Raw genomic sequence first — 15,973 nt, forward strand, 5'->3', positions numbered from 1 at the left:
GCATATTATAAGACTGTCCTACATAAATGAGGAAAAGTTGAGGTGTCTTTATTATTCTTTTGTTCCATTCTTTGTTTCTATGGGGAATTTGCCAATGCAATATCACTGTTTTCCTTTTAAACAAATAAAACTAAAACTTAATAATAATAATAATAATAATAAAAAAAGCAATGGCTGTTGAAAATAGCAATTCCAGTCCTAATAACCACTGGGAAGCATTTCTTGCTCAATTTATTCTACTTTTTCCTACAGCAAGTTACAGTGGATCAGTATATTTGATTTGGGAGAAATGAAGTAACAGCTGCCCAAATTGAGCTTTGAGCACTCCTGAATTTTGAGGGTGTTCAAATCTGGAAGGCAGGTGCTAGATTCCCTTTCTGAATATTAGCTAAATCTGGAAAAGAAAAGTCAATTTCTGCTTCCATGGCTCAGAAGTGTAAATCCTCCTACGTGCCTGGTACTGTATCTAAAGCTGCCCAGTCTAGTAGAGCCTCCCCTCCCTTACTTTTCATTTTAAATTCTAGTGGGATCCATGTACCTGCCTTGCTAGGCTTCAGATAGAGAGGTGCAATGTCCATTTAGTCCACCCAATTCTTTCTTTGGGGGAGAGCCCGGGGCTGGGGCGGCAGGAGGTGCAGGGGGGGGGAGAGCCAAGGGCTGGGGTGGCAGGAGGTGCAGTGGGGTGGGGGAAGAGCCCAGGGCTAGGGCTGCAGGGGGTGCAGGTGGGGGCCAGGGCTGGGGTGGCAGGAGATGCAGGTGGGGGGAGAACCCAGGGCTGGGGCAGCAGGGGGGTGCAGGTGGGGGCCAGAGCTGGGGCAGCAGGGGGTGTGGGCAGGGGAGAGTCCAGGGCTGGGGCAACACAGGGTGCGGGGGGAGCCCAGGGCTGAAGTGGGGGGCGGCAAAAAACCTAGAGCTGGCTCTGTTCCTACCATTTACAGCAAGCTGTAGCATGAGGTTTCAGTTCTACACTCCTTCCCCCTCCCTTTCCTGTTAATTGCGGCCGAGGGAATGCCGGGAAATGTAGTTCTTTCCCTGCTCCAGGGCTGGCTCTATAGGCCGGGAGCTAACCAAGGATCTACAGCTCCCAGGGCTCCCTGTTGGTTCTCAGCTCTCATGCTGGATTCTTGCGCCCCTGCAAATTTGCCGCCCCAAGCACCTGCTTGCTTTGCTGGTGCCTAGAGCCAGCCCTGTTTAGAGGGCAGTAAGTATCTATTTGGACATAACTTGGATGTTTCATAAATCTCTTCTCTGACATTTTTGGGGGAACAACACTAATCTTTGAAAACAATTAACAGAATTCTTACCCATGTAAATGGGTGCAACTCTGTTACAATCAATAGAGTTGGACCCACTGACATTAGATATGAATTTCTCTCAGTAACTCAGATACTAAAATCTGCTACATGCTTGAGATTTTAATAAAAAGGATTAATGCTCTTACAGTCTGCAGACACGTTGCTGAAAGTAATTTGGAACTTATAATTAGAATAGACTGCAATTTTTTATAGGTTATAAAAAATTAATCTAGGGAGTAGTTCTGTAAATATTTTTATTACTCTGTTGTGGTTAAAATTGTTATGCTGAAATATTGTTAAACGTTTCTACTTTGTTTACAAAGGGACACAATTTTCCCACTAGCATTTTAAGACCATAAGAATGGCCATACTGGGTCAGACCAAAGGTCCATCCAGCCCAGTATCCTGTCTACCGACAGTGGCCAATGCCAGGTACCCCAGAGGGAGTGAACCTAACAGGTAATGATCAAGTGATCTCTCTCCTGCCATCCATCTCCACCCTCTGACAAACAGAGGCTAGGGACACCATTCCTTACCCATCCTGGCTAATAGCCATTAATGGACTTAACCGCCATGAATTTATCTAGTTCTCTTTTAAACCCTGTTATAGTCCTAGCCTTCAGAACCTCCTCAGGCAAGGAGTTCCACAGGTTGACTGTGCGCTGTGTGAAGAACTTCCTTTTATTTGTTTTAAGCCTGGTGCCCATTAATTTCATTTGGTGGCACCCAGTTCTTATATTATGGGAACAAGTAAATAACGTTTCCTTATTCACTTTCTCCACACCACTCATGATTTTATATACCTCTATCATATCCCCCCTTAGTCTCCTCTTTTCCAAGCTGAAAAGTCCTAGCCTCTTTAATCTCTTCTCATATGGGACCCGTTCCAAACCCCTAATTATTTTAGTTGCCCTTCTCTGAATCTTTTCTAATGCCAGTATATCTTTTTTTGAGATGAGGAGACCACATCTGCATGCAGTATTCAAGATGTGGGCGTACCATGGATTTATATAAGGGCAATAAGATATTCTCCGTCTTATTCTCTATCCCTTTTTTAATGATTCCTAACATCCTGTTTGCTTTTTTGACTGCCACTACACACTGCGTGGACGCTTCAGAGAACTATTCACGATGACTCCAAGATCTCTTTCCTGATTAGTTGTAGCTAAATTAGCCCCCATAATATTGTATATATAGTTGGGGTTATTTTTTCCAATGTGCATTACTTTACATTTATCCACATTAAATTTCATTTGCCATTTTGTTGCCCAATCACTTCATTTTGTGAGATCTTTTTGAAGTTCTTCACAGTCTGATTTGGTCTTAACTATCTTGAGCAGTTTAGTATTGACTGCAAACTTTGCCACCTCACTGTTTACCCATTTCTCCAGATCATTTATGAATAAGTTGAATAGGATTGGTCGTAGGACTGACCTTTGGGGAACACCACTACTTACCCCTCTCCATTCTGAAAATTTACCATTTATTCCTACCCTTTGTTCCCTGTCTTTTAACCAGTTCTCAATCCATGAAAGGATCTTCCCTCTTATCCCATGACAACTTAATTTACCTAAGAGCCTTTGGTGAGGGATCTTGTCAAAGGCTTTCTGGAAATCTAAGTACACTAGGTAAACTGGATCCCCCTTGTCCACATGTTTGTTGACCCCTTCAAAGAACTCTAATAGATTAGTAAGACATGATTTCCCTTAGAGAAACCATGTTGACTTTTGCCCAACAATTTATGTTCTTCCATGTGTCTGACAATTTTCCTACTTAGTAGTAAACTTCAGTTTTCTGTTGCAAGATAAAGTCAGTTTCCAGGTGTCAAACTGCTAGCCTAGAAATCAACCCTGATTGAAAATTTCAAAACTGTTGATGGTTCATTAGATTAATGTGGTTCTAAGGTATATATCAGACTTTTTATGATATTTTGCAAAGGACATAGTGTTGCAAATATAATTGTTCAGAGACTTTCCCAGTGGCACACGTCATGCTGCCATGCAGGTAGGAATGGTAACATTAGAGAAACGATGCTTTCAGTTCTCATCAGAGGGAGGACTGTTGCTAATACTGTGGCAGTCCCTGCCAGTCAATTTGGATAGAAAAGAATTATCCAATGAAATCTAATTCATGCTCCTCTCTGGATGATTCTGCTCTACTGTGAGCTCTATTATAGGGAAGAATGAGGATATTTCTGCTAAATGACCAATATTGAGCCCTGTCATGAAAGAATATTCTTAATAGAAGGAGACATTTAAGATGAGTTTCTGGTCAGAAAAGTGACTAAAAAATGACATCTTTGTTCAATACATTCCCTCTATTTTCATGTCAACCTCCCCCCCCCCCTTTTTTATTTTATTTTTTTTATTTTCCCCTAAATGGCTTTGCAAAACAAAATGGCTGGTGTGATATCCTGGCTCCATTGAAGTTGATGGGAAAACTCTGCATTGATTTCAGTGGGGCCAAGCTTTCACTCCTGCTGTTTTACAGTTAAGTTACTGGTCACAGCCACACTATATGTAGAAATTGTAATGCATCATGAAGCCATGATGTAGAGCCCTTAAAACTCCCTGTTTTGGGCCATGTATCACTCTTTCCTGAAGGCTTTACTGTGTGTTTAATGAACCACAAGATAGCCAGCCAATGTGTGTGCATGCATGTGTGTAGGCAGAGAGCTGATATGCCATTTTTTAGATGGGGCAACCAGAACTGCATGCAGTGGCATTATATTTTCTGTTTTATTATCTATCCCTTTCCTAATGGTTCCTAACATTCGGTTAGCTTTTTTGGCTGCTGCTGCACATTAAGTAGATGTTTTCAGAGAACTATTTACAATGACTCCAAGAACTCTTTCTTCCATGGTAACAGCTTAATTAGACCCCATCATCTTATATCTATAGTTGGGATTATGTTTTCCAATGTGCATTACTTTCTATTTATCAACATTGAATTTCCCAGTCACCCAGTTTTGTCAGATTCCTTTGTAACTCTTTGCAGTCTGCTTTGGACCTAACTATCTTGAGTAATTTTTTATCATCTGCAAACTTTGCCACTTCACTGTTTACCAATATTCCAGATCATTTATAAATATGTTGAAAAGCATTGGTTCTAGTACAGATCCGTGGGGGATCCTGCTATTTACATCTCTCCACTGTGAAAACTGTCCATTTATTCCTATCCTTTGTTTGCCATCTTTTCATCAGTTACTGATCCATGAGAAGACCTTCCTTCTTATCCCATGACTGCCTACTTTGTTTAAAAGATTTTGGTGAGGGACCTTGTCAAAGGCTTTCTGAAAGTCCAAATATACTACATCCACTGGATCACCCTGTCCACATGTTTGTTGGCCTCCTCAGAAAATTTCAGTAGATTAGCGAGGCATGATTTCTCTTTGCAAAAGCTGTGTTGACTCTTCCCCAGCATATCATGTTCATCTATGTGTCTGATAATTGTGTTCTTTACCATGGTTTCAACCAATTTGCCTGGTATGCAAGTTAGGCTTACTGGCCGGTAGTTGCCAGGAGCACCTCTGGATCCTTTTAAAAAAAATTGGCGTCACATTAGTCATCTGGTATAGAAGCTGATTTAAGTAATAGGTTAAATACCACAGTTAGTAGTTCTGCAATTTCACATTTGAGTTCCTTCGGAACTCTTGGGTGAATATCATCTGGTCCTGGTTACTTATTATTATTTAATTTATTAATTTGTTCCAAAACCTCCTCTACTTACACCTCAATCTGGGACAGTTTCCCAGATTTGTCACCTAAAAAGAATGGCTCAGATGTAGGAATCTCCCTTACATCCTCTGCAGTGAAGACTGATGCAAAGAATTCATTTAGCTTCTCTGCAATGGCCTTATCTTCTCTGAGTACTCCATTAGCACCTCGATCATCCAGTGGCCCCACTGATTGTTTGGTAGTCTTCCTGCTTCTGATGTACTTAAAAAGTTTTTGATGTTAGTTTTTGTGTCTATTACTAGTTGCTCTTCTAATTTGTTCTTGCCCTGCCAGATTATACTTTTACACTTGACTTGCCATAGTTTATGCTACTTTCTATTTTCCTCAGTAGGATTTGATTTCCAATTTTAAAAGGTATCTTTTGTCTTTAACTGCCTCTTTTACTCTGTTATTTAGCCACAGATTGTGCTCATCCCTTTCCCAAGCAGATAGGGCAATTAGCATATATGGGCCTATTAGTATGAGTAAGAAGTACTCACATCAATGACGGTTTACAGAATTGGGCCCCAACTTACTATCACATAACATATTGGTGCTCTGGCTCAATCCAGCACCCAAGGAATACAAAAGGAATTTTTTCATTCAGATTTTAGACAATATAGCAATGGATGCTATAGAAATAGTGATCCATTACATTTCCCACCAAAGTGTAGGTTTCAGGATAATAATCTTATCAAAAATATTCATCTGATATTTTTAAAATTCTTCTTACAAATGGAGGAATCTTCTAGAGCTATTGTAATCATGTTATAATGTATTTTTTATTTTAATCAGGATTCAGAGATCTAAAAAGCATTTATTATTTTACACTCTTACATTTTATTATATTTCTCTGAATGTACTTAAAATAAATGTTTGAAGTCTTTAATCAGTCAATATGTATAAGAGTTTCCAGAGCAGAAAAGCAGAGATACTTGGTATCTTGAACTTCATTTCCTACAATTCTTACTTCTCACAGGCATAAAATCAAGCTGGATCAATCAAGAATGCAGCTCTGGTTCTTTTTTAACCAGGCCGAGCAACGTATCACCAATTTTACACAGGTTACCTAAACAAGTTCTAAATATATGTGATCACTTTTCTAATGGATATTGACTGGCCTGCATGCTACTCAGCTATGTTTCTTGCCCATCCATTGCAATATAGTAGAAACATTCAAAACTGCGCTTTGCTGAGTCATGTGACTCACATCACCGCATGGTCAGGCAAGATTGGCACCCCCAGTAGTTTTATGACTCAGATCCTGACTTATCTATGAACTTTTTAATGATATTCTAACACATTTTTGAAGTGCATGCTATGGAACTTTTCCAGCTTTGATGACAAAGTTTTGGGACTTAGTTTTGAAGTAGCTAAGGTATAAGAAGGACCAAGTAGAATATTGTTTGTCATAAACATAAAAAGGAATCTTTTTAATAAGCCCAGGAGTATTTTATATTGATAATAGAAAGCTTTTGGAATTTTCTCATACTATCCTATTTTAGTTTTTAATTAAGGTAATTTGCAAATTCAAATAACCATCCTCTTGAGCGTAATTGTTTGTTTATATTTTTATCTTCAGAAATATTTGTTGTTCTCTAAATCTTGTATATGCAATTTAATTATTATGGACTATATCATGCAGTAACAGAAGCACCATATAGCATAAATTTTAATTTAATTTACATAATCAAAGTATGTTACCATCATCTGGTAAAATAGCTTACACAAAACTGATATTCTGCCAATCAAACATTTGGAAACCAGTTCTGTACTCAATTATACACACACCCATATCAAGGTCTGGGATTGCAGAGAGGGATCTGAGAGCAAAATCTAACCCATTTTGATCATCGTGGAGCCCTTTAATTTATACAAGGAAGACACCCATCCTAAAAATTGGCAAAAAAAATCTAAAAGTGATAAAACTGCCTGTTGTGAGGAACCTGAACATATTTTCATCTTTTAAGTCACAAGTAAAATGAAAATTCTAATCAGCAAGGTATTATTGATTTTGAACCAAGGGCTGTCCTCTTTTCTTCTGTCCTCCATCTCACCCACTCAACATTACCATGCTATTTATTATGTCATGAAGCAATATGATGCTGTAGTCAATCTGGAACAGCACAAAACATACTATAAATCAGCTGAGTGAAAATGAGTGAACATTGACTGCATTAGAGGTGGTGAAATTTGTGTGTTGAATAACTTATCTGGCAACAGTCTGTGATTTTATAATTATTCATTATAATTGTTTAATAAATATTTTGTGTGAAAAAATTCAACCCTATGGATTGTTCACAGATTTGTCACAGAATATTAGTATTTTGTAACTCCACACCATGTGAGAAGTCAATTAATCACAGGATATTGTTTCTTCTCCAAATTAGATTATCTAAACTTGATAAACAGGAACCCCTTTCTCTGTTAGAGAATTTTCCATGAACATTCATGTTGGTTTGTGCGAATTAAACAGAGTTTTTTAAAGAAGCCTTTAGAGTACTTCCAATGTGAATGGTTTTGTAGGTATTTGAACTGCTATTCATGTCTGGTGGTTGCCCAAATGTTCACAAATAGGCAGATCAAATGGGTTATGAATAGCAGCAAAGCATAGCAGTGGTTTTATCACAAGAATTCTCATTAATTGTTTTTATGGTATTTGTATCAATTTGGATATAACATCACCATTTTCATCACAGATCATCTCTTTTACCTGTTGGTATCCATGCAACTCTTAAGTTGAGTGAGAAATGAGGAAACTATTGTTTCTGTTATTTTAAATATTTTTTCTACAGGTATTTGGAAAAAAACTGTTTATTTAAAAAAACCAGGGTCTCTGCCTGCACCATCTTTCTATTACTCCCTCTTGTTCTACTCTTTGGTTCCTCAGTCCCTTTCACCCTGATTTCAGCAGCTGTTCAACGGCATCCTGGCCAATTGTGAAATTTCTGACATTTATTTTAAAAAGTTAAACTCAGAGCTGTTTATTACTCTCAGTTTAGCATTTTAAAAATAAATAAATAAATAATAAAAGCTAAAAGTTCAAAGCGGCCTGGATATAGGTGAAGCAAAATTATATAAATCCGTGAGGCGTGTGTGAAGTTCAAAAAAGAAATCATATCTAAAACCTCTTGACAAACTCTGTTGCTACATTTTGTAGTCCTTCCCTGGTGGCCAGACTGCTTTCAACTTTTCATTTCTATTTTAAAAGCTAAACTAAGAGCTATTCCTCTTTTATCGTATTGCTAATTGAAATATGACTTAAGGTGTTACTGGTAAATGTGAAATTTTAAAGATACCTATGTGTGGTGATCAGGATAATGACGCTTTAAAAATTATGTAAGTATTTTTGTATCTTTCCTATATTATGTGAAAAGTAGGAGGGAGGGTATATATATCATAAGTCAAAGTAGACACCACTGAATCAGAATAATTTCCTTAGTATGCTATTTGGGGGGGAAATTCTCTTTCTAACTTCCAGTCTAGCAGCCTGACTTTTGAACATAGTGTCATAGGGCACGTCTCCACTGCAGCAGGGTGCATTTCTCCCCTTTCGGCAAAACAGACTCACGTGCGCTCCGCTCAAGCTAGCATGCTAAAAAGAGCATTGTGATAGTTGTGGCACTGGTGGTGGCTCAGACTAGCTGCTCAGGTCCAAGCCCGCCTGACCTCTGGGTCTCAGCTCCAATGCTGATGCTGCAGTATCCACACTGCCATTTTTTAGTGTGCTAGCTCAAGCAGAGCTAGTACGAATCTGTTTACCTGGGCTGGGAAGCATGCTTCCAGCTACAGTGTAGATATATCCTAACAGTTAACTCTGAGATGCGTATTGTAACCTGAGTGTTTACATACTTTCTCAAACATAGAAATTCAGTATTTGGTAAGAATCAGAAAGGGCTTGTTAACATATCCAAAGGTATGTTAACAATGGTAAAATTTGTCTTTGATTAATTTGTTTGTATCTAGAGATGCATTGCATCACAGAGGGTAGCATATATGCTGTCCAGTATAAAATGTGGACTAAATGTAGTTCTTTGGAATACTGGTGTGCAGAGAAAGAAGCTATCAGGTGCCTTGGAGGTATGCCTAGGTAATAAGTGGGCGGGTACACTCTGTTCCTAAAAAAGCATAGTCTACAAGTTAGGGGGCAGGTGTCTAGCTCCCAACCTGGCTTGCATGTATGCTGTCAACTGCAGTAACCAGGCTAATACCAAAATGTAGCCACATATTAAACCACATGTTAGTGTGTGGTAGTGGCCTGACTTGTGCCAGGGTGTTGTGCTGGATGCAGACAGAGTAATGCAACATTCTTCCCCACCCCTGTGTCATCTGCCTCATGCTAGAATAGGATTTAGTTGTCTACCTGCAAAATGGCTGTTACTGAAAGCTGCTATTTGTGTTATGGTATTTTAAACCATCCCATTTTTATAGAGCCATTTTAATGACTGCTGTTTTTTAAGAATGTTGAACTTTTCTTGGCCTATTGAATTTAGTTGTATGGTTTGATATCTTAATTACTGCAGATGTTGCCTCATAAACAACTTTCTAATGTATGCTTAGTTTTATTAACATCCATATAGAATGCCACAATTAAAACTCAATATGAAAAAAACACAGAGACATAGAGTGGTTGAGCAATCTTTACAATATTTAGAATTTTCCTCTCACATACTTTTTTATTTTGAACATTTCAGTGTTAAAATTTCCCTTCTGCAGATAATACCGACTCATTGTAAGTTTCAGTTGGGTAATTGTTTTAATATACTTGTCGATAGAGTAATCTTGTCTGAGACACACAGGAACAGCATACTAAGGAAATATATTTTCTGTGACATCAAGAGTGGAAGAGTAACAGAACTCTCAGTAGGACAAGACAGTTTAAAATATTTTTGTTTTGTTTCAAATATCAACTGCTATTGGTGCTGTTCGTTATTTTGGTAAGCAGACTGTAAATCTGCCTACCTTAACTCATGTGAATGTAATTACAGCTCTTTAGAAGAAGCATACCAGATTTTCTGTGAGAAGAGACTAGTAAGACCCAATTTACCATCCATAAAATTCAAATTCTTACCCTACATTAATAAAGACTGACTGCTAATTTTCCTGATAATTAATTCCATTTTGAGTTATCTAACTGTCTTTAAAATATTTACGGAATAAATCTCATGTAACTTCAGTGATAAGAACTTATTATTCACTCTTGCAATGACCTCCTGCTGAATTAACACATTTCACAATGGATGAGTTTCTAAGCTCTTTATTCTCCTTTTACAAAAATGAACAATAGATTTTTCAAACTTTGATTTATTTTTTTAACCAATTCATAATTTTTGTTTGCTCTGCTATTGCTGCAGCATTTTTGATATAAATGCTGCCCAGGCTGGAATGATGCAAGTAAAATCTTAATGTAATTCCATAGTATACAAAGAGAGTATTTTCCTTGATTTTAAAGTTATTTATTTATTGTATTATTAAGAGGTAATTTTTATGCTGTGGTATGAATTTATTTACTTGGAATATACTTTGACATTTATCTTATTTATGGCTTTTCCTGAAATTGATAATTGGTATTCACAGTAAGCCAAACTCTATGGCCCTTACTTGAGAAATACAGAATCTGGCCCTTTACTCATCAGTTTTAATATTATAGAGGCAGTATTTCACAATAGCTAAACTGCTGTGTCAAAAATGCATTTCTGTAATTTTGCATATATTACACTAGAATACTAATTGAATTAATGTAATTATTAAATTCTGTTACTTTTTGTGTTGCACAATATCTATTTACAGCAAATTTGATGTACGTATCTTCATAAAGAACACACTGGGTGATTTCTGACCTCATATCTGTGGATAGGACTCCCACTGACTCCCCTGTGAAGGTCATAGATGGACAGGAGACCAGAATTTAACCTTATATACGTAGGCTTGGATTTTCAAAGAAGCCTAAAGGAGTTAGGCACCCATATTCCATTGAAATAACATGCACAATACACTCTGAAATAATTTTTCAAACTTGCAGGACCTTGTCCATAAGGCTGGTATAGGTCATGGAAATCAAAGAAGTTAAGTCCTCATCACTGTAAACCTTTCCATATATTATTTGCTAAGCATTAAGACTGGCGGACAGAGAACTCCTGAAAAAGTCAGCACTGCTAGAGGTGACAAGGAGAGGAATTCAGAGATTATCCTCATCCAGCTATTTCTGTACTACTCAAGTGAGCTGGAGCGGCAGTTAACATTGTGTATTTTTGATATTGAGAAGAAAATTGTGTCTTCCATTATGACTCGGCAAGTTTAGATGAGTGAAAATCAGCTAAGTAATTTTTTATATCCTATAGGGTATGTTCATATTGTGCATGTGAAAAGAGTCTGTTCACTTCTTTGAGATACTAAGCTATCTGTAGGGTTTGGAAATAGAAGAAAGACCCATAGAAAGAGAAAAGATCCCAAATTTATAGGAGAACATTTATTCATATATCCCTAAGAATAAAGTAAGTCTTCCTTTGGGAACTCACAAGGGAACAGGCTTAGATAAAAATAAGACAAACTGACATTACACCTCTTTGTACAATTTGAAAATTGTAAGAAAAAAAAAGTGATATTTTTTAGTGTTGCAGATTTCAATATCCTTGTCCAGTTTAGTACCAGACATTTTAAATACCACTAATTTATTTCCATCCTGACCATAAACTGCTCACAAAATTTCTATTAGCTTCCCAAATTCTACAGACCTGTTCCAAATGGTCACTTCCCCCCACAGTCAGGGCAAAGCACCTACTAGGCAGGCTCTAGGACCATCCACTGTATCATATATACTGGACCATTTCTGACTGATATATCTGCCCAGGATGGGTTACAGCACTTACACATTTACCTTTACATTTTTCTGAGTGAAGGGTTGTCTGCATCCCCCTTTCCTACAACAATACCTGAAAATGCTACTGCACCACTGAACTTAAAATTCCTGAATATTTGAATCCGTAATCATTATTACAATTTCCACAGAGATCATAGTACAACAAAGTCCCCACAATACAGTCAGTGTCCTATAAGATTTTGCAATATTTTATTTTGTAGCATTTAATCATGGAAACTAGACTCTCTGCTAAGTAGTTTGGAGGTTCCTGCAATTTTTTTTATTTTTTTTTATTTTTTTTTTAGTTTGCAGCTCATCAACTAACAAAGGCCCAGTCCTGCATATAGGCTGTACACTCAAAATTCCCACTGGTTAGAGTCAGGGCCGGCTCCAGGCACCAGCGAAGGAAGCAGGTGCTTGGGGCGGCCAGTGGAAAGGGGTGGCACGTCCGGGTCTTTTTTTTTCCCACTTTGCCGCTTGGAGCGGCAAAAAAGCTGGAGCCATTCCTGGTTAGAGTGTCTATCCTCTGAGCAGTAGCAAACCCCGGTATGTTAGATGCTAACTTGCATAGAACTTTCAGACACCATTCATATAAGGGATCTTTATAAATCATGCATATTGCAGAAAGATTAGGTAATCTTGATTTAAGGAAACCAAGATTTCCTGAAAAGCAAAAATTGTAGTATATTAAGGTTTTCCTAGTGTATTTTCTTTATGCAGCATTGTTAAATAGTTTGCTATAAATAGTTTGCTAGAAATGGAGGATTTATTTGTAAACAAGACAATATAAAATTAAATCCAAAGTAATAAATCTGCTACTGTAATCAAAGTGTCAAATATTATTCACCTCATACAAGTCACCCATTGACTTCAACTGGATTACTTAAATAAAGTGATCAAATTTTGGCCCAAAGTCTGGGCATCCTTGATGGGTCAACTGTAACAGTTTTAATTATGGGAATCAATCAATTTCATATAATTACAGTATACAATTTGATTTCACCAATATAACAGCTATGCGCGAAAGATTATAAATCTGACACGCCTCTTAAACTACACTGGTGTATATCTATTGAAATCAGTGGATTTACAACATGGTAAAACTAGAATATGTGAGAAGCAAATCAGTTCTCTTTAAGCCTGAAGAATATTTTAAAAGTTTATGTCTGCTTTCTGTATTCACAAATTAAGATGAACAGGAGATAAAATGGTTTTCTTTATAACTAACTTTCTTTCCAAGCACTAAAAAAAGTTGAAACTCCATAATAATAGAACATTCTTCCTAGGAATAATGCCTCTAACCTAAGCTTCAAAATTGTCAGCGAAGTAGAGAAGGTGTCTTTAATGCTGCAATGCAGCAACCATCTGTCTAACATTAACACCACATAAGTATGTACTCTCAATCTGCTTACATCATTCCCTTTATAAAATTAGCTATTTATCAACGCAGCCATTTTACTGATGTTATACGCTACATGGTAATAACATTGTAAGAGGTCATAGAATGCTGTGATCAAAACTACTTTTATTTAGTATGGTACTCACATTTGTCCGTTGCTAACCATATGATATCTTAGCATAAAAGAACAAAGTTGAAGATTTGGATTACATCACTGATTTTGGTTCATTGATGCAATATTCTTATATTACAAGTTTCTCTGAAAAGTATTTGATTTCATTTCAGCTATCCTAAAAGTATGAATATCTCTGCTTACTTATGTATTAACTGGACATGTATGTGTACTGTACCAGAGTAACAAGTAGTTTCAAAATGCACAATAGACTATATAAGTGCATTGGCAAAAGAGAATGCAAAATAATGGCTATTGCTCTAAAATTAATGTGCTGTTCTTTCTGAAAATCTAGAAACTTTAAAAATACTTATAAACAACTGGTAATATGTGTTTTCATGTCAATGAGATGAAAAAGTTTAAATATCAACTTTTAGATTTGACAGATTTGATAGAATGCCATCTACATTAGACATGAAAATACTGCTATGCATCTTTCTATTGGTTTGGTCATAATGTTGGAAAAATGATATGCTATCCACAGTATAATCCAGTGATACTCAGACCTCAGTGGTTCCGGAGCCAAATTACCGATCAAATTATTCAAAAGAGCCACAGTAGTGTGAATTCATTGTTTCATTTACTGTAGTACTATATATTCATATTTAAACAGTTGACAGGGGAAATATTTAGTTTATATATGTATATTATTCTCACAGCAAAATGACTGACCGAGTATTATTATTTTATCAACTACAATTGGTTAATAACATAGTAAAAACATTCTGATTGGTTAATAACTTAGACTGGTTAATAATTAAATCACAGAGTGTTATTATATCATGTGCTGCAAAGAGCTGCAAGAGACACATTAAAAAGCCACTTGCGGCTCGGGAGCCTTAGTCTGAGAATCACAGGTGTAATCTACAATACAGTAACATGATTGATATAACCTAATAGCACAATGTACACAGGGCAACTAAGTTTAACCATATTGAAATTTCATTTCAAAATTCTCATATGTGGTGCAGAAAATAGCCAAATTATTCTGGTGACTCCCTGTATGAAGATATTTTCACTAGGAAAAAAATCCATGTGATGTCATTCTAATCTTGTGACCTTGCCTGTAGTAAAGCAATTTGTCATTACATATGTAATATGCTTTTAACTTAGAGCACTGAAATACCTGCAGAGTATTTTGTTATGCATTACAAATATTAATTTACTGTTTAAAATAAACGTATTGATTAAAAAACAGTTATGTGGGCTTTTATTTACAGAAGCTAAATGCATCCAGCTCATCTGAAGGTAGTACAGTTGATATTGGACTTCCTCTAGAAGGAGAACAGCCAGAGATAGAACCTGAAGAAGCTCTTGAACCAGAAGCCTGTTTTACAGAAGGTGAGTGATGCAAATTGTTGTCTAGTGGAGTGTTTTGTTTCCACAAACTACTCCCCACTAGTGCCACCAACAGTACTAGCAACCTCAAGAGGGGGTATTGATCATGCTCCCATTTCCCTTTTGCATTAGTATCCCCTTCAGAGGTGTTGCAGCAGGCATACAGCTCTGCAGGTTCCAATGGTGCCTAATAGGTATCATAAGAATATGTTATACGAATCTTATTTTTCCTGCAAAAAGTGAGACTAATGTGCTGAAGAATTCAGGGGGACACTTGTTTACAGACATCCCTTAGAATAACTCTAGTTAGTCAAATGGATATCAGTTAATTAATGCTTCAGAATACATTGTTACCTTATTTCCATATCTCACAACTTAATATCACATTTGCCAGGCTGTGTACGGAAGTTCAAGTGCTGTCAAGTCAGCATAGAAGATCGGAAAGGAAAAATATGGTGGAATCTTAGGAAAACCTGCTACAAGATAGTTGAACACAACTGGTTTGAGACCTTCATTGTCTTCATGATTCTCCTCAGCAGTGGTGCTCTGGTAATTGTAATGTGAAACAACTGAGATATATGTTAACATTAAGTGTTTAGAACTGTGGTTAATCATATATATATCTTTAGCATAGTTTTTCTTCCACTGAAAAATTCCCAATTCAGAAATGTCATCATATCTCCACAGAAGTTGTCTCAAGAAACATTTGGCATTTAAAGTAGTATATATAGAAGTTCTTGATGGCTATAAATGCAACAAGAATGGAGAACTGAATATCAGTTGTATATTGAAATAGGAACCTAATTATATGAGCCACGCACCAAAATATCTTCACTTACTCTTTGTATGTTAATGACTTTTTTCTTTATTTTCCTTAAACAGAAATAGAATATGAATTGTTAGTTTCCTTGTACTTTTGTAATATATAAATGAACTACAACTGACCCAGGAGTGCACCATCAGCAGGTTGAAATATCATGTGGAGGTCTCAGGTGCAGAAGTGATTAATTCAAATGTTTAGTTTCCAGGCTGGAATGAAAGCAGGTGTATTGCATAAACGCTTCAGTAGTTAATGCTCCATACTAAGGGCAGGTCTACACTTACTTCCTGGTCCGGCCGTAAGCAATCGATCTTCTGGGATCGATCCCGGAAGTGCTCACCGTCGACGCCGGTACTCCAGCTCGGCGAGAGGAG

General features: G+C 37.0%; 1 protein-coding gene across 12 annotated transcripts in view; it reads left to right on the plus strand.

The window, feature by feature from the left end:
• LOC112110301 (sodium channel protein type 2 subunit alpha) overlaps positions 1-15,973 on the plus strand; it is a 93,476-nt gene that overhangs the window by 47,314 nt on the left and 30,189 nt on the right. For all 12 annotated transcript variants that reach the window (XM_024205264.1, XM_024205827.1, XM_024206067.1 and 9 more), the window contains 2 exons: positions 14,662-14,782; positions 15,174-15,328. In XM_024205264.1, the coding sequence (XP_024061032.1) occupies positions 14,662-14,782; positions 15,174-15,328 (276 nt within the window). The remainder of the gene's footprint in view (positions 1-14,661; positions 14,783-15,173; positions 15,329-15,973) is intronic.

Source organism: Terrapene carolina, unplaced genomic scaffold, assembly GCF_002925995.2.
Source record: "Terrapene carolina triunguis isolate 2854851 unplaced genomic scaffold, T_m_triunguis-2.0 Scaffold62, whole genome shotgun sequence".
NCBI lineage: Eukaryota > Metazoa > Chordata > Testudines > Emydidae > Terrapene > Terrapene triunguis.